The following is a 19,212-nucleotide window of genomic DNA, read 5'->3' as shown; positions in this document are numbered from 1 at the left end:
ACACCACTCGGGGGCACGCGAGCTCCCCCGCGCCACGCTCTCCCTTCTCGAGCGGGACCGCGCCCCCGCCGCCCCCGCCGGCCCCGGGACCGGGTGTTCCGCCGCGCTCTTCCCCCGCCCCAGCACAGACGCGCCCGGCTCCCAACAGTTCCGCGAGCCGGCGCGGGGGCCCGGGGCGGGGAGGCGCAGCCAGTCGTACTCGCGCTGGGCCGGCCCCGCCCCCTCGCACGTCGCCCGGCGCCCCGAGGAGGCGTGGCCGGGCGCGCCCCGCCCCGACGCCGCCCGCGCGCGCCCAGGAGGCCCCGGATTGGCCGGCGGGACCAGAGTCCCTCGCGCTGCGCGCGCCTCCCCCCAGGTTTCCCGCCAGCGGGCGCCGCGCGCTTGGTCCGCGCGCTGGGTTCGGCCCGAGCGGTTGCGTCCGGCCGGCCGCCGCTATGTCGCGACAGAGCACGCTCTACAGCTTCTTCCCCAAGTCTCCGGCGCTGAATAACGCCAGCAGGGCCCGAGTCCGGGCTTCGAGTGACGGCGGCGCCGCCGCCGCGGGGGCCTCCCCATCCCCCGGCGGGGATGCGGCCTGGAGCGAGGCCGGGCCTGGGCCGGGGCCCGTGGGCTCCGCGTCGCCGCCCGAGGCGAGGAGCCTGAACGGAGGGCTGCGCAAGCCCGCGGCGCCGGCGGTCCCCGCCAGGTAGTGGGTGGGGACGGGCCGCAGGCGGGGGCGCGGCGGCGGGGCGCGCCGCGAGGGCCTGGGGGTGCGGGCCGGGTCCGGGGCTCGGCGGCGGGGCAGCGCGCTCAAGTTGCGGGGCCGCGGGGCCGAGTGTGTGGGGGTTGGCGTGAGGGCTGTAAACAGGAGGAGGAAATTGGCTGCGGGAGGAGGGGGGAGGGGAGGCTGGGGAGGCGCTCGGAGTTTGGAGGAGGGGGGAGGAGGCGCGTTGGGGGCGCTCGGTGGGGGGAGGGAATGGCGAGCTGCTCGGGTGGGCAGGAGAAAGGGGCGCTGGCACGGGGGGCACAGGCGGACGGGAGCCCGCGTGCTCCTCGCGGGGGGCCCCGGGCGGGGAGGGGGCGGCGAGGAGGAAAGCCTGCGGGCGGCGGGCGCTGCGGCCTGGGAGATGTGGGGTCCGGGCCTGCCGCGTGTGCGTCTCCTTGGGATTGGGATAGTGATTTGGGGGGCGGTCGGGGAGCCTAGGTGGGTTTTGGCTATGATTTTCGGACGCCCCGTACCCGTGGGGGGCGGCGGGCCTTCGGCTTGCGAGTTGTGGGCTGTGCGCGGGGCGGGGGCGGGGCGGGGCGGGGGCGGGACTCGATTCCCCGCCGGGGGCGTGTCTTGCCGCGGGCCGAGCCGCTGATTGGTCCAAGTGAGGATGGCGGCGGGGGCGGGGCTCGATTGCCCGGCGGGGGCGTGTCTTGCCGCGGGCCGAGCCAGTGATTGGTCCAAGTGAGATGGCGGGGGCGGGGCGCTGGGGGGGTGGAGCAGCAGAAAGTGCTGGGATCCGGCTGGGTGTTCGCTGGCTGCACAGCACAGGCACCCAATCGAGTGAGAAATTTAGAAGTTACAGTGATTTTTGACATACGTGAAAAAGTGTGTCGCGTTGGAAAAAAATGTTATTTTGTGAAATAGTGCTCTTGTTGATGATCCCATGGGTGATGGGGCACTTAATTTCGCCGTTGAGAGTGAGCCTCTATAGGTCTTTCTCTGGCCCTGGACAGGGATGTTTGGGCGCTCTGGGTGGATGCCTCGCCAAGGACGCCCTTCTCGCCGGGCAGTTCGCGGTACCTCCAGGGCTTGACCTGTCTTTTTTCGGGGCGTTGGCCCACATTTTGCAAAGCTCACATTTACTGTGTATCCCAGATGTTGTGTTTGGCACAGAATGTTATGGTAGCCATTTTTTTAAATTTTTTTTTTAAAGATTTATTTATGCATACAAGAGCTGGGGTGCAGGTCAGAGATGCGGGGGTGATAGGATTCAACAGAGACAGAGCGGGGAACAGAAAGGCAGACTGACTGAAATACACTGCTGAGGGGAGCAGCGGGCGAGTCAGGAGAGGTCTGCTGCACCATGTTGGTTTCTCCCTGGCCGGTGGGGGATCGAACTTGTGCTGCAGAGGCTGCGGATTGCTTCATAGTGCGGTGCTTAACCCCTCGCGCCACCAGGGAGGCCTTTAAGGATTATTTCTACCTGGTGATTTTTTGAGAAGTAGTCAACACAGGAGCAACTCTGGAAGTTACTTTGTAGCTTACATTTATAAAAGAATTCTCTGTAAGGGACTCTGTACCAGGATGAGAAAAGTGACTAAATCACAGGACATTAAATTAATGGAGAAGACAGGGGCTTAAAACTGCATAACAAACTAGCCTGTTATTTTGGTGGTAACCTCCCCCATCAACAATAATTGGCCTCCCCCATCAACAATATTTTTCTTTTGTCTTTTAGCTACAGATGGTATTTAAGGTGGTGACTAGGCTATCTCAGGGTATTTCTCACTTTTCCTATTGTATTGCCCATGTATACTTTCGTTATTTTCTTATCAATCTTTTTAAAAATATGCATACAAGAACTGGGGTGTAGGTCAGAGGTGTGGGGGGGGTGAGAGGATTCACCAGAGACAGAGTGGGGCACAGAACAGGCAGATCTACTAAAATATACTGAGGGGAGCAGCAGGTGAGACAGGAGAGGTCTGCTGCGCCATGTGGTTAGCTTACCTTGATAGTGCTGTATCTTAAACCCCTGTGCCACTAGGGAGGCCCCTCTTACCAATCTTTAATCAAGAACTCAGAAAGGTAGAGGGAAAAATATTTTTCTTTCACTACTTGTGCATTTTCCATAGACCTTTTTGTGAGATATGTACACTGTGTTAAAACATCTTCTGGAATATGAATTGATTCTTGCATCCATGTTAAAGTGATGTATTGTTTGGCTGTGCTTTTTATATTCAATAGCACATACTATTTGTTTTTCGAGGGTTGAATTCAGGAGACTTGTAAAAGCCTGACAGTTTACATTCAGCTTTCTTTCTACTATGAGCACTTACTGTGGGGAACAGTTTCTATAGTATTCAAGAAAGTTGTCTGGTAATAGGCTTTAAAAAAAAGATTATTTATGTATACAAGAACTGGGGTACAGGCCAGAGGTGTGGGGGGTGAGAGGATTCACCAGAGACAGAGTGGGGAACAGAACAGGCAGATCGACTGAAATATATTGCTGCGGGGAGCAGCGGGCAAGTCAGGAGAGGTCTGCTGTGCCATGTGGGTAACTCCCTGGCTGCAGATAGCTTCATAGGTTGTGTCTTAACCCCTTGCGCCACCAGGGAGGCCCGGTAATAGGCTTCTAATGACTCCAGTATATAGATTTGGCATTCATTCAGCAAATGTTCATGAACCTATGCTTTCAAGCATTAAGCATTGTGGATCATGAATACAACGATGAGCAGTATAAATAAAAAGGCAGTTATCGAATAGGACAGGAGCAGAGTGTATATGAGTTCTGTGCACTTTGTGGGAGAAGGTGGTGTGTATAGGTCAGAGTAGCTTTCATTCTAGACTGAGATCTGAGGACAGAAAGGAGTTAGCCAGGCTGTGGTATGAAGAGGTTTAGGCTGAGAATGATTTCCTGCATATCAAGGGAAGAAAGAAGAGGAGAAAAATATGCAGGGATTCAGTCCAGAATAGACTAATGGGCCACAATGAGCATTTGGACTACTCTGAAGGTCAGTTGAAATTTTTAAAAGATGTTAAGTATTGTTTAATGTTTATTTTTCATTTAGCTTTTGTTTTGTGCTTGAGTTAGTGTTTTGCCAGTTTTATTCTAGTTCTTTGTTACCCATGTGTGATGCAAAAGTCGCCATCCTGGATTATTCTTTTGCTCAGTTTATATCTTTTTTTTTAAAAGATTAATTTTTATTTATACAAACACTGGGTAAAGATTTATTTATTTATTTATTTATTTATACAAGCACTGGGTACAGTCAGAAGCGCGGGAGGGTGAGAGAATTCACCAGAGCGAGGAGCAGAGCAGGCAGAAGGGCGGAAGTACACTGCTGAGGGGAGCAGTGGGCGGCAGGAGAGGTCTGCGCGCCTTGTGGGACCCTCCTCTGGCGGCTGGGGAGCAGCCGGGGATCGAACCAGCGCTGCAGAGGCTGCGGGCAGCTTCACAACCCAGCGCTCAACCGCTGCACCACCTGGGAGGCCCTCAGTTTATATCTTTTGAGAAGTCAGTTTTGAATCTTTTTCTTTATGGTTGATGCTTCTGTAGGTTTAAAAAAATTCATTGGGAAGATTGATATTTTAGAAATATCACTGGCTGAAATGTCTTTGTTGGGAAAATCAGTTACAAGGCTGCTTTGATGATGAGCAGAGGATGGGGGTGGTGGCAGAGAGATTTAGGAGAGGAGTTGAGGGAGACTGAAGTAGTAGACAGGTGTTGGTGATGATTCAGATTATGGGAGATGGAGAAAGGAAGGAGTCCACATGATAGCAGTTTGAAGTAAGTGATTTTGAGAAAAGTGTCAGGATATACAGGCATCATGGGTTGTCTTCAGTATTTTTTTCCTGTAGTGCATTAGGGTTATAATTGAGGGAGCTGTGAACAGGGTTTCTGACCACTAAATTTTCATTGTTATTGTTAAGATTTATTTATGCATGCAAGAACTGGGGTACAGGCCAGAGGTATGGGGGGGTGAGGATTCACCAGAGACAGTGGGGGACACCACACAGGTGGATTGTGCTGGGGTTAAAGAAAGTGCTGTCAATCTGTCACCAACCCCTGCACCACGAGTTTGATCCCCTGCCGGCCAGGGAGCTGACCCACATGGTGAAGCAAACCTCACCTGCCTTGCGCACTGCTCTCCTCAGCAGTGTGTTTCAATAGATTTGCCTATTTGGCTCCCCACTCTCTGGTGGGTCCTCTCACCCCCCCTACATCTCTGGCTTACACCCCAGTTCTTGTATGCATAAATAAATTAAAATCTTTTTTAAAAAAGATTTATTTATACAAGAATCAGGGTACAAATCAGATGTGCGGGAGGCTGAGAGGATTCACCAGAGAACAGAACAGACAGACTGACTGAAATACACTGCTGAGGGGAGCAGTAGGTGAGACAGGAGAGGTTTGCTACACTATGTGGGTCACCTCCCTGGCTGGGAATCGAACTCAGTGCTGCAGTGACTGTGGATAGTCCCACAGTGCTGTGTCTTAACCCCTTGCGCCACCAGGGAGGCCCCTGACTACTAAATTTCTTTTTTTTCTTTTTAATCAAACCTTAAACAAAATCTGTATGCTCTGTCACCATTCATAGACAAAGAGCTGTATGTCAGTCCTATTGTTTTTTTAAAGATTGGTTTATTTATGCATACAAGAACTGGGGTGCAGGCCAGAGGTGCAGGGGGTGAGAGGATTCACCAGAGACAGAGTGGGGAGCAGAACTGGCAGATGTACTGAAGTACACTGCTGAGGGGAGCAGCAGGTGAGAGTGGAGAGGTCTGCTGTGCCATGTAGGTTGCTCCCTGGCCAGCCGGGGATTGAACTCGTGCTGCAGAGGCTGCGGATTGCTTCATAGTGCATTGCCTAACCCCTTGCGCCTCCGGGAGGCCCCACCCTGTGACATAGTTTTTAAACTTTGAGTAATTCTGAGAAAGTTTCTCTCCTTAACAGCAGAATTCATTATATTTATGATTGCCTTAATAAGTAAGCACTGTGATATCTGCATGTCTTAAAAAAGGTCTTCAACTCATTGATTAAAAAAATGTTAATTTTAGAATTTAGATTTTAAAGGAATCTCAACAATACCTTCTTTGGAATTGCTTATTTGTAGATAATTGCCTTTAATGCAACTTAAATATTAATCAGCGATGTATTTCCTTTTGGCAGCAGCTCCTCTGACTTCTCACCAGGTGACTTGGTGTGGGCCAAGATGGAGGGCTACCCCTGGTGGCCTTGCCTGGTCTACAGCCACCCCTTTGACGGCACATTCATCCGAGAGAAGGGGAAGTCCGTCCGAGTTCATGTCCAGTTTTTTGATGACAGCCCAACAAGAGGCTGGGTTAGCAAAAGGCTGTTAAAGCCCTATACAGGTAAGAGAGCCACCGCAGGGAGCCAGGAGAGAATAGGCATGAGCACAAGTGTTAGCTTCTCTCATAGAATGAAATCAAGTGTATCAATCCAGTGAATTAAGGAGTGTTGTGAAAGTTTGTAGCACGGGGAGATGGTAAGAAGTCGTCTTCAGCCAGTATGTTGCGTGGAGCAGAATTTTTATTTCTGTCCTTTGAGTTATTTAGAGCAATATCATACCCTTAAAGGAAAAATGAGTTCATGATTGGTTGGACCTTATGATTTGGACCAGAATACCAAATTCAGATGTGAAAAGGGTAAATTAAACAGTGTTAATCCCCATCTCAAAGGATTCAGAAGAAAAGCAACACATTCAGGATACATAGCATGTAGTTCAGTGACATTATCTAGGACAAACTGAGATTTACACTCTTCTGGCCTGCATACTCCAAAATCCTCATCTACGGCCACATTTGAACTGTTCACCTACACTTCTGGAGTATTGACATTCTCTTCAACTTCTCTCCTCAGGCCCAGGGTTACATAGCACATATCAGCAGTACTTTATGTGTAGCTTCCTGGGGCTAAGTGTGCCCTGTTGGTGACTTGAATTATACAGTGTGTGCACAGGGTGGTTGCAGTGTCTGTATGCTCAAGTACAAGTCCTCTTCCATTATTCTTAGACTCTCTAGGCTAGGGTGTTACTGACCTTGAGTATTTTAAATATTTATTTATTTTATAGAAGAACTGGGATACAGGTCAGAAGCATGGGGGGGGGGGGCGGTGAGAGAATTCACCAGAGCCACAGCAGGGAGCAGAACAGGCAGACGGACCAAAGACACTGCTGACGGGATCAGTGGGCGAGGAAGGAGAGGTCTGCCGCGCCATGTGGGGTTCTTCCTGGCCAGTGGGGAATCGAACCGTTGCTGCAGAGGCTGTGGACAGCTTTGCAGCACGGCACTCAACCACTGCGCCACTGGGGAGGCCCCACCTGAGTGTTTTAGAATCAGAACAAGGTTCAGTTTCCAATAACCTGGAAAGCAAGTCTTTTGGTCAAATTGCACATTCTTCCAGGGTGCAGAATTCTGGGCACGCTGAAGAAAGTTAACTTGGCGTTGGAAATCTGACATGCAGGATGAAATAGAATCAGGAAACTTGGTTCTATCTTCTCCACTAATTTTCTGTATACTCTTGGTCAATCACAGTAATTTATTTTCTAATACTTTTTGCTCCTACATATTATAAAATGAGAGTTGGGCCAGCCACATGTGAGGTCTTTCCCAGGACTAGTTTTGCGATGCTAAACAAAGCTTTGGCAAAATGACTTCTAAAAGAATAGAAAGTTTACATGTGTGTTGTCATCATTTTACAAAGTCACCCCTGTGCATATTCTTTGCCTGAAATTTCCAAATTGTAGCAATGCGTGTATGTGTCTAAATTAGCAGAGGCATAGGTCGGGGGAAAAGGAGACCCTTTGTGCATTTGCGTGTGTGGGGAGGGGGCATGAGTTATAGTTGTTTGCATCAGGGCTTTGGGAAAGGATCATCTCACTGGATATATGGGGCTACAGAGGCACTTTGGGAGCTACAGAGGCACTACAGAGGCACTTTGGGAGAAGTTTGGAGTCATCCAACAAATGGTTTTGTTTATTATAGTATATAGTTTTTTTGTTTTTTTTAAAAAATAGAATATTATTTTTTTTTTCAAGATTGATTTATTTACACAAGAACTGGGATACAGGCCAGAGGTGTGGGAGGGTGAGAGGATTCACCTTGAGAAAGAGCGGGGAACAGAATAGGCAAACTGCTGAAATACACTGCTGAGGGGAGCAGCGGGCGCGACAGGAGAGGTTTGCCCCGCCATGGGGGACCCTTGCCAGCCGGCCGGGATCGAACCGGCACTGCAGAGGCTGCGGACAGCTTTACAGTGCTGGGCTCAACCACCTGCACCACCAGGGTAGGCCCTGTAGTAGATAGGTTTAGTACAGCTCTTTAGAGAAAGAAACTGCAGCTTTATTTATTTATTTATTAAGATCTTTATGCTTATAAGAACTGGGATACAGGCCAGAGGTGTAGGGACAATGAGAGGTTTCAGAGTGGGGAAGCAGAACAGGCAGACTGACTGAAATACACTGCTGAGGGGAGCAGTGGGTGACACAGCTGCACCATGTGGGTCAGCTCCCTGGCTGTGGATCCAACTCGTGCTGCTGTTAGTTTCATGGTGCTGAGACTTAACCCCTGGTGCCACCAGGGAGGCCCTGCAGCTTTATTTTAAGGCAGCCATCATAGTTGCTAATTTCCATGGAAATTTAGGTTGTCTCGTTTGTTTTCATATACAGAAAGAAAGAAATAATGTAGCATTTGAATCTGTAGATTTAAAGAAATTCGGTTTTCCAGTTATATTTGGGCGGAAGAAAACATCTCTAGTTATGCCACATGTACCATTAGACTTGTGATCTGCATGTAACCTTTTGCTCAGTGGATAGAAATAATCACTTAATATAACTTGGAGGAGTTTAAAACACAGTAAGACATTTTGATGCAACTGTTGGCGGGGTGGGGGGCCGGGGGAATTTACACATTCAAACTCTGAACTGGTTTAACCCGCCAAAATGTTAGGATATCTGACAGTAGTTTTTTTAGAAAACATGTAACCTGTATAATTGCCTTGGCAGCACTTATTTTTTAATATCATAACTTCATTTAATTGACAGTGTAGTCTTTACCTTATTGAAGCAATTTAACAAGGGCCTCAAAACCCCTTTTACATCTAATACCTTACCTGAGAAGAGGTGGTTACCTGTTTAGGCCCACAGTACCAGTTCATGAAAAGAGAGACTAAGTGGTCCTGGGTGACCCAACAGTTAAAGCATCTTCAAGGATGTAAGTAAATAATTTAGGTTTTTTTTTTTTTTTTTTTAAGATTTATTTATTTATTTATACAAGCACTGGGTACAGTCAGAAGCACGGGAGGGTGAGAGAATCCACCAGAGCCAGAGCGGGGAGCAGAGCAGGCAGAAGGACCGAAGTACACTGCTGAGGGGAGCAGCGGGCGGCAGGAGAGGTCTGCGCGCCATGTGGAACCCTCCTCTGGTGGCCGGGGATCGAACCGGCGCCGCAGAGGCTTCGGGCAGCTTCGCAACCCAGCGCTCAACCGCTGCGCCACCGGGGAGGCCCAATAATTTAGGTTTTACTGGAAGTTTTCCCTGAAAATTTTGTGGGCTTTTATTGTTGTGTCATAAGTAATAATGGGGCATAAAAAACTAGACTTGATTATAGTCATTCTTGTTCATTGGGGCTAGTGTTGAAGTTTAAGCTGACTATCCGGCCAACAGTTCTTGTTTACAAATGTATATATATTTTTAGGTTCAAAATCGAAGGACGCTCAAAAAGGTGGTCATTTTTACAGTGCAAAGCCTGAAATACTCAGAGCAATGCAACGTGCAGATGAAGCCTTGAATACAGACAAGATTAAGAGACTTGAATTGGCAGTGTGTGACGAGCCCTCAGAACCAGAGGAGGAAGAAGAGATGGAGGTTTGGGACATTGCACAGTGGTCATTTCTGTTAGGAGAGGGATGGAAAGGGGGGACATATTTAAGTTATATTCGCTTGTCTTGCAGATGTTTGCCTTTGTATTCTCTAGTATACACACACATATATCCCTGAACTGTAGGTTGAGTTGAATAACTTCAGAATCTCAGTGGCCCCCAAGCCTGCTGGAAGGCATGCTGCAAGAGAGAGTGCCATTTTTGTGGCAAGTAGAGAGCTAGGGACAGTAAGAACGTCATGGTAATGCACCGGTCATACTGTCTGCAATGACCTTCTATGTAAGGGTGTGGTCAGACTCTGGAAATTATCCAGGTTTATGCCTTCATAATTTTTTTTGTATTCTGGGTCGGTAGGCATAGAGGTTGAGTAAAATTGCAATAAAACCTTGGTTTCAAATGTTACTGGTCACTATTTGAGTGAATTAAATGCTGTTAAGGAAATGAAGGGAATGGTTCATTTAAAAGAAATCATTAATATAGTAATTAATGAGCTGAGTACTCGAAAGATTCATCCATAACCCAGCTTGATTTAGATTTTATTGTCTTACAGATGATATAGGGAATAAGGAAGTCATACAGTAGGTACTTCATGAGAAATAGAAGAAAAAAAGTTCATTATTGAGATTGAGATCAGGGATCATAACGTTAATCCGTGGTTTAGAACTGGAGGGTAACCGCAGAGAACATAGTGTCATCCTGCCTTACGTGTGAGGGAGATTCGTGGTAAGTGAATGTGTCCTGCCCTAGGTGAAACAGCTGGTTTATGGACGAGCATAGACTAGGGCCAGTGTAGATCACTGGTTCGTAAAACTAAAGAATTTGCAAAATGGTCAGCTTTACCACATGCCCCTCGGGACGAGGAAGAAAGAGCCAGGGAGTTATTTCCCTAACTGTGGCCGTTGGTGAGGACGGTGTGTCCAGGTGTTTGTTGTGTGGTCCTGCTGATGGACTCATCACCATTCTCCAGGAAGGAACCACTTACTCTTGTAGCGTGCTATACTTGTTTTGATGTTAGGTGAAATGGAAAGAAGATAGTTTCTCATTTCTGGAGGTGGGCTCTTTTCTTGGTATATGAAGTTGCAACATACTGCGTTTATTGCACCGCAGTGTTTTCATTTTCCAAAATGTGCTTGGTTTTTAAATACCTTTTCCTTGCCTGCTAGGTAGGTGCAACCTATGCCTCAGATAAAAGTGAAGAGGATAATGAAATTGAGAGTGAAGAGGAAGTGACACCTAAGGTGCAAGGGTCTAGGCGAAGTAGCCGTCAAATAAAAAAACGAAGGGTCATATCAGACTCTGAGAGTGACGTTGGCGGCTCTGATGTGGAATTCAAGCCAGATGCTAAGGAGGAAGGAAGCAGTGATGAAGTCAGCAGTGGAGTGGGGGATAGTGACAGTGAAGGCCTGGACGGCCCTGCCAAAGTAGCTCCAAAACGGAAGAGAATGGTGACTGGCAATGGCTCTCTCAAAAGGAAAAATTCAAGGAAAGAAATGGCCTCAGCCAGCAGACGAACAACTGGCGTTTCATCAGAAACCAAGAGTGCTTTGAGTGCTTTCTCTGCCCCTCAAAATTCTGACGCCCAAGCCCACATTAGCAGCGGCTGTGATGATGGTCGCCCCACTGTCTGGTATCATGAGACTTTAGAATGGCTTAAGGAGGAGAAGAGAAGAGACTGGCACAGACGGCGACCCGATCACCCGGATTTTGATGCATCCACAGTCTACGTGCCTGAGGATTTCCTTAATTCCTGTACTCCTGGCATGAGGAAGTGGTGGCAGATTAAGTCTCAGAATTTTGATCTTGTCATATTTTATAAGGTGGGCAAGTTTTATGAACTGTACCACATGGATGCCCTTACCGGAGTCAGTGAACTAGGACTGGTATTCATGAAAGGCAACTGGGCCCATTCTGGTTTCCCTGAAATTGCATTTGGCCGGTACTCAGATTCCCTGGTGCAGAAGGGCTATAAAGTAGCGCGAGTGGAACAGACTGAGACGCCGGAGATGATGGAGGCACGATGCCGAAAGATGGCGCATATATCGAAGCACGATAGAGTGGTGAGGAGGGAGATCTGTAGGGTCATTACCAAAGGTACGCAGACCTACAGTGTGCTGGAGGGGGAACCCTCTGAGAACCACAGTAAGTATCTTCTCAGCCTCAAAGAAAAAGATGATGATTCTTCTGGTCACACTCGAGTGTACGGTGTATGCTTTGTTGACACCTCATTGGGAAAGTTTTTCATAGGACAGTTTTCAGATGATCGCCACTGTTCCAGGTTTAGGACTCTGGTTGCACACTATCCTCCAGTACAAGTCTTGTTTGAGAAAGGAAATCTCTCAGTGGAAACGAGGATGATTCTCAAGGGTTCATTATCCTCCTCTCTTCAGGAAGGTCTGATACCAGGCTCCCAATTTTGGGACGCAGCCAAAACTCTGAAAACTCTCCTTGAAGAAGGATATTTTACAGAGAAATTAAATGAGGACAACAGGGTAATGTTACCCGAGGTACTTAAAGGTATGACTTCAGAGGCTGATTCCATTGGATTGACTCCAGGAGAGAAAAGTGAATTGGCCCTCTCTGCTCTAGGCGGCTGTGTCTTCTACCTCAAAAAATGCCTTATTGATCAGGAGCTTTTATCAATGGCTAATTTTGAAGAGTATGTTCCCTTGGATTCTGACATGGGCAGTGGAACAAGACCCGGTGCTGTCTTTGCTAAAACCAATCAACGAATGGTGCTAGATGCTGTGACATTAAACAACCTGGAGATTTTTCTGAATGGGACAAATGGTTCTACCGAAGGGACGCTGCTAGAGAAGATTGATACCTGCAGTACCCCCTTTGGTAAGCGGCTGCTAAAGCAGTGGCTTTGTGCTCCACTTTGTAGCCCCTACGCTATCAATGATCGTCTAGATGCCATAGAAGACCTCATGGCTGTGCCTGACAAGATCTCTGAGGTTGTAGACCTTCTAAAGAAGCTTCCAGACCTTGAGAGGCTACTTAGTAAAATTCATAATGTTGGCTCTCCCCTGAAGAGCCAGAACCACCCCGATAGCAGGGCTATAATGTATGAAGAAACTACATATAGCAAAAAAAAGATTATTGATTTTCTCTCTGCTCTGGAAGGATTCAAAGTATTATGTAAAATTGTAGAGCTTATGGAAGAAGTTGTTGATGAGTTTAAATCCAAAATCCTTAAACAGGTCATTACTTTGCATACAAAAAATCCTGAAGGCCGTTTTCCTGACTTAACCGCAGAACTGAACCGATGGGATACAGCCTTTGACCATGAAAAGGCTCGAAAGACTGGACTGATAACTCCCAAAGCAGGGTTTGACTCTGATTATGACCAAGCTCTTGCTGACATAAGAGAAAATGAACAGAGTCTTCTGGACTATTTGGACAAACAGCGCAGTCGAATCGGCTGTAGGGCCATAGTCTACTGGGGGATTGGTAGAAACCGTTACCAGTTGGAAATTCCAGAGAATTTCACCACTCGTAATTTGCCAGAAGAATATGAGTTGAAATCCACTAAGAAGGGCTGTAAGCGGTACTGGACCAAAACCATTGAGAAGAAGTTGGCTAATCTGATAAATGCCGAGGAACGCAGAGACACCTCTCTGAAGGACTGCATGCGGCGACTGTTCTATAACTTTGATAAGAATTACAAGGACTGGCAATCTGCCGTAGAGTGCATCGCAGTGTTGGGTAAGGCCTTCCGTAAGCTCACTCCCAAGGCTTTGGTTAGTAATGCCCTATGTCCCGTTGGACAGAAGGATGAAAACTGAGAAGTGTTCCCAGTGCTGTGTGTCCTAAACACACGTAGCAAGGGGTATATGTGACAAGCATATCCTGCCGCCTCACTAGGAAAAAGGAACAGATTGCCCATAGCAGTGTTTGCTGTCAACTGAATAGTCCCGTGTGTCCTGTCCACACCCCCCCCCCCAGCCTTTCTTCAGTCTTAAATAATTGAACAAAAGATTGGTAAAAGATTTTTGGCACTTATTGAGACAAGCTATTTATTTTAGGTCAGTTTCACTAAGTGAATTTTTCAGGATTTGACAAAACTTTAACCTTCCAGTTTCGGTTACACTAATATAAAACTATCCCTTGATAATCACTTCATTTCAGCTTTATTATAAACTTTGCATGTTTTTGTATATTTTAATGAATTTCTTTACATGCATATTTAAACATTTTAATCTCCCCTTTTTCTCTTAGCCTAAGATGCCACACTTTCTTGTAATTGATTTCGAAGCACCCTGGTTCATATATTTGTAATTGGATAACCATTTCAGCTTCAGCTTCATAAATTTTCCTTTAAATTTTGTGGCCAGTTTATTGTTCTGTAATTTTTTTTTTTTGAAAGTATAACAACCATAGCTCACCCAAGTTTGTAACAAATATTTTGATCTAAACCCAACTGCCCAGAACAGAAGAACATTCTTTGTTGTGCCAAACAAACATTCTTTGTTTGTTCTTTAAGCTAATAGAACTTAGAACAATTAGGTGGGTATTTATGTATCATAGTGTCTGTCTGCTGTATTAGCTCTCCTGTGGCATGCCCTCGGGCCAAATGTTAGGGAGAGGAGGGGGCTGGGGAACCTAAGTTGTAATTTGTGGGAGAAGATCATTTGGCTGAAATGGAAGACTGTTTCTCACTTCTCTACAAGTGCTGTAATGGAGTTAACGAAGTTAGTGGTACATGTTGCTTAGTAAGAATGCCTGTTAGAGAAAAGCTGCTGTTTCTAAAGAGCAAATAGATGCATCACACCATTACTGAAACGGCATTTTTGGAAGCCTTAAGGACATTGGGTATTTTGTACTTACGAAGAAGCCTCCAAAGTGATGAAGTCTCCTTTTTACCCTCTCTTTAACAGATGTCTTACTGTGCCTGGCTAACTACAGTCGAGGGGGTGATGGTCCCATGTGTCGTCCGATAATTTTGTTGCCAGAAGAACACACCCCCCCCTTCTTAGACCTTAAAGGATCACGCCATCCATGCATTACAAAGACTTTTTTTGGAGATGACTTTATTCCTAATGACATTCTAATAGGCTGTGAGGAAGAAGAGGAGGAAAATGGCAAAGCTTATTGTGTACTTGTTACTGGACCGAATATGGGGGGCAAGTCTACACTCATGAGACAGGTAAATTGACCCTTAACGCTCTGTTATAGAGAAAGGTATTTGTAACTTTAAGAATGAATATATTAACATAATTTAGGTTATCCTTTTCCAAATAGCATAATTGCAGAACTAAATTCAGTTACTGGCTAGCTACTGGGAAACTCCTTGTGTCGTATATAAATTGAGAATTGTATTTACTTCATGGGTCAAATATCTGCCTGAATAGTAAGGAAAAGTTTCACGTCATGGTTTCTTTGTAAGTTCTTTGACTTGACTGAGTTAATTTCCTGTCAAGGTATTCATAATGGATGGAAATTATGCAAATGTTACATACAGGTTTGTCCTTATCTTAGACTTATTTGTAGGATGACTCCTTATCAAACTACCATGGCAGGCTTAGGTCGTAAATAAATTTCCCTATAGTAATGCTGGGAACTGCTTTTAGGGAAGACAGATTTTACAAGATGACAAAGTTTGCTGGCACACCTTCCTCTCCTGTTGCTTCCCCACAGTGTATTATACCAAAACTTGTTAATGAGAGGGGCAGTATAGTAGCCTTTTGTTTTTTTAATCAAAACTACCTGGAGAGAGCGCAACAAAAAGGACAGAAAAATCAATTTGTTTGGAATTGGTTCTAGGCCAATTTCAAAGTACTGAATGATTCAACTTTGTAGTCAGGGTTTGAGACTTACTAAGGTGTAGTGGGTTAGTTAGTATACAGGCTCTGAGGTTTGAAGGCCAATTAGGCTCTAAGTGTCTTGCTTTCTAAGCAATTTTTTCTATTTAGGATTATGAAGATTTTTTTCCCCCCAGTGCTGGCTCTTCCTCTGTAACAGAAATGTTGATTTTGTAAGAAAATATTGACGAGCTTGGCTTATTGTCCGTCTTCTGGAGATACTTTAAGATTTATTTAAGCCTACAAGAGCTAGGGTGTAGGCCAGAAGTATGGGGGTAGGGGTGGTGATGGGAGGATTCATTAGAGACAGAGTGGGGAGCAGAGCAGGTGGAACAATGGGCGAGACGGAGAAGTCTGCTGCCCCACATGGGTCAGCTGTCTGGCTGGGGATCAAACTCCTGCAGTGGCAGTGGCTGCCAATAGCTTTATAGTGTTGAGACTTAATCCCTTGCGCTACCAGGGAGGCTCTGGAGATACTCTTCTTTTTTTGGAGATATTCTTTTTTTTTTTTTTTTTTTTCTTTTTTTTTTTTTTAAAGATTTATTTATTTGTTTATTTATACAAGCACTGGGTACAGTCAGAAACATGGGAGGGTGAGAGAATTCACCAGAGCCAGAGCAGGGAGCAGAGCAGGCAGAAGGACCGAAGCACACTGCTGGGGGAGCAGCGGGCGGCAGGAGAGGTCTGCGCGCCATGTGGGACCCTCCTCCAGTGGCCGGGGAGCAGCCGGGGATCGAACCGGCACTGCAGAGGCTGCGGGCAGCTTCGCAACCCAGCGCTCAACCACTGCGCCACCGGGGAGGCCCTGGAGATATTCTTAATACCAGTGGTTGACCTTTTTCTCATTCACAGGTTGGTCTTCTAGCTGTAATGGCCCAGATGGGTTGTTATGTGCCCGCTGAAGTGTGTAGGCTCACACCAATTGATAGGGTGTTTACTAGACTTGGTGCCTCAGACAGAATAATGTCAGGTGAGTTTGTCCCACCTATTTAGGGCTTTATTATTTGACTGTATTTTAAGTGATAAATGCATTTTCTTCAGAATTTGCATATAAGCCATTTAAATTTGATGTCTGATTTTTCTGGTATTACACTAAGGAGAATGTTTAGAAATTTGAAAAGCATTACTCCCAGTATTTTAAGAATTATTTAATATCTTAATTCAACCTTTAGTGCCACTGGTTAATTCATGATAGAATCAAATGATATGAAATTTTACAAATGAACCTAGTGTTACCAGCTTTTTAAAATGACCACTGATTTGTGAATTTTTTTTAAGGTGAAAGTACATTTTTTGTTGAGTTGAGTGAAACTGCGAGTATACTTACACATGCGACAGCACATTCTCTAGTGCTTGTGGATGAATTAGGTAAGCCGTTCGAGCTTCCAGTTGAAGACTTTCTTACCTAGAAGATGGTCTGAAGGACATCTCTTAAAAAGTACATGAAATAAACCCAACATTTGTGCCACATGACCCATATGTACCTAAGACAGTTTAATTACTGTTTTAAATTTCCTAATCCTGTTGAAGTTTAGTTTATGTGGGAATGAGAATATCTAAGCGTTAATAGGAAGTTTCTAAAGCTCAGTGGAAAATGCACACTCCCCCCTACACCCCAAAGGCTACCAAATGAACCAAAAAAGTGCCTATTTATATAAAATGCTCTTAGATTTACAGATACAGCTTTTTGGGGGTGGGGAAGGATATCCCTTTGAAGTATATCCTATTTGGTATAGTAAGGCAGATTGTAATAATACATAATTTATACATTTTACTTCCACAGGAAGAGGTACGGCAACATTCGATGGAACAGCAATAGCAAATGCAGTTGTTAAAGAACTTGCTGAGAATATAAAGTGTCGTACTTTGTTTTCTACTCACTACCATTCATTAGTTGAAGATTATTCTCAAAATGTTGCAGTACGCCTAGGACACATGGTAAATACAATTTTTTGATTTTGAGAGTATCGAGTCAGGTAGTTTCACTGGTAACATACAACTAAGACATTTTTCTTCTTTAGGCATGCATGGTAGAAAATGAATGTGAAGATCCCAGTCAGGAGACTATTACCTTCCTCTATAAATTCATTAAGGGAGCTTGTCCTAAAAGCTATGGCTTTAATGCAGCGAGGCTGGCTAATCTCCCAGAAGAGGTTATTCAAAAGGGACATAGAAAAGCAAGAGAATTTGAGAAGATGACTCAGTCACTGCGATTATTTCGGTAATTAACACTGGATATTAACCTTATTAAAACAGTGAAGGGGGATGGATGATACACTGAACAGGTAAAACTAAAACTTTTTTTTTTTTATTTTAAGGGAAGTCTGCCTGGCTAGTGAAAGGTTGACTGTAGATGCTGAAGCTGTCCATAAGTTGCTGACATTGGTTGAGGAATTGTAGACTACATTGGAAGTTAACTTTTGACAAAGGTGGTAAATTCAGACAACATTATGATCTAATAAACTTTATTTTTTAAAAAGTCAGTTTTTCCACTTTTCTTTCTAGGAAATTAAACCCTTTTAATTCTTAACCTACCGTCTACATAAATGGTTATTGAATACTCCACAATATATTAAGTCTAGATGTTATGGTACATGCATACAACGTCAAGCTGTTTATTAATACCCACTGTCACCAATACACATAAATGGGGGGGGGGAAATCTATGAAACTGTATGGGGCTGTATATATACTTGTCTCAGCTTAATGCAGGAAATTGTTTTAATTTCCAGCAGTTTGTCTAAACTGTTCAAAAAAAAACTATGAACAGAGTTCAAATACAGGACTGTTTTGAAGAGACTTTCTAAAGTGTACTTTAAAACATAGTAGTTTTTACCTTTCACAAAACTGAGTTACAAGAATACTTTTGTTTTACAGTGCATCCCTTCCTAGGAAGTCTCATTAAAACACTCACTTTTTCTAGGGGTGGTTTTTGAATGCTGCACAGGGAAGGGAAGGAAATAATAGTCTTAACTTTTGTTAAAGGATACCAGAAACATTGCTGGATATAATTTAAGATTAGTGTTTTCTCTTTCATAGAAAGAACGTACATACTGGGACATGAGTACAGTTACAGCAAGTCTAGGTGTGCTAACAAAACAGGGCACATTCAAGTACAATAAGATTTTGCTTGAAATTAAAAACAAACTACATGGGAGTAAAGCATTAAAATCATATTTCTCAATCTGAATACATGTTAAAAAAATCAAAAGAAATGCGGAAGTGCTAGCTCACATTTTTACCATATTACAAAAGCAATTGGTACCCATGTCCATAAAGGCAGCAACAAAGCTGCTTGTCTAATGAAGAGTACTACTGCAAATTGGACTGCATTCAATGCTAGTTGTAAAAACACCAGCTTTTTTTCAGAAGTTGGTATCTGTACAAAATTGCAGCTTATTGTCTTCACTTGTCCCTTCAAAAGTCTTTACACAGTAATGCTATTAACACCCAGCTTTGATATCCTGAGTCAATATATTGCCACTTTCTTTTTGGTAGCTTGAGCTTCTTGATAGTGTCAACTGACCTTTTGTATCCATTTTTAATACAGTCTCTTCCTGTAGCATGGGCAAATATTATAACTTCTTCCAAAAAAAAGGTTTTTAAGTTATGATGTTAGAATGGCAGGATTTTTTTTTCTTTAGGGAAGGAATTCAGTTGTGCTGCAATGTATTAGATTCTATAGGTGGAGCAGAGTCATATAGTGTATCTGTATCATGTGTAGGCTCACCAGCTAATGTACAAGGATTAGACAGTGTTCCAGCACCACAGTCACAGAAAAACCTAAAGCAAAATGAAAACCCAAAGATTAGGAGGGAGGA

At 45.0% G+C, this 19,212-nt stretch overlaps 2 protein-coding genes across 3 annotated transcripts in view; one reads left to right on the top strand and one right to left on the bottom strand.

Annotated features, from left to right (window-relative positions):
* The first annotated feature begins 393 nt into the window (after nt 1–393).
* Nucleotides 394–17,892, top strand: MSH6 (mutS homolog 6). The gene is made up of 10 exons (XM_037528089.2): nt 394–685; nt 5,862–6,064; nt 9,407–9,576; nt 10,754–13,295; nt 14,468–14,736; nt 16,244–16,361; nt 16,670–16,759; nt 17,175–17,329; nt 17,413–17,612; nt 17,710–17,892. Exons 1-10 carry the CDS (start codon nt 435–437, stop codon nt 17,789–17,791), a joined length of 4,080 nt encoding a protein of 1,359 aa, XP_037383986.1. The 5' UTR covers nt 394–434; the 3' UTR covers nt 17,792–17,892.
* The window catches only part of FBXO11 (F-box protein 11), a 91,508-nt gene continuing 90,135 nt past the window's right edge, over nt 17,840–19,212 (bottom strand). For both annotated transcript variants that reach the window (XM_037528091.1, XM_037528092.2), the window contains exon 23: nt 17,840–19,174. In XM_037528091.1, the coding sequence (XP_037383988.1) occupies nt 19,045–19,174 (130 nt within the window). In that variant the 3' untranslated portion in view covers nt 17,840–19,044. The remainder of the gene's footprint in view (nt 19,175–19,212) is intronic.

This window comes from Talpa occidentalis, unplaced genomic scaffold, assembly GCF_014898055.3.
Source record: "Talpa occidentalis isolate TD23 unplaced genomic scaffold, MPIMG_talOcc4v2.1 talOcc4.5, whole genome shotgun sequence".
NCBI lineage: Eukaryota > Metazoa > Chordata > Mammalia > Eulipotyphla > Talpidae > Talpa > Talpa occidentalis.
The sequence above is the reverse complement of the archived record's forward strand: the minus strand, read 5'-3'. Positions and strand labels throughout refer to the sequence as shown.

Coding starts and splice junctions, on each gene's coding strand:
- MSH6 (XM_037528089.2), top strand. CDS start 435: ATGTCGCGACAGAGCACGCTCTACAGCTTCTTCCCCAAGTCTCCGGCG. Junction 9,577..10,753: donor AGGAGGAAGAAGAGATGGAG/GTTTGGGACATT, acceptor CTTGCCTGCTAG/GTAGGTGCAACCTATGCCTC. Junction 17,330..17,412: donor CAGTACGCCTAGGACACATG/GTAAATACAATT, acceptor TTTCTTCTTTAG/GCATGCATGGTAGAAAATGA.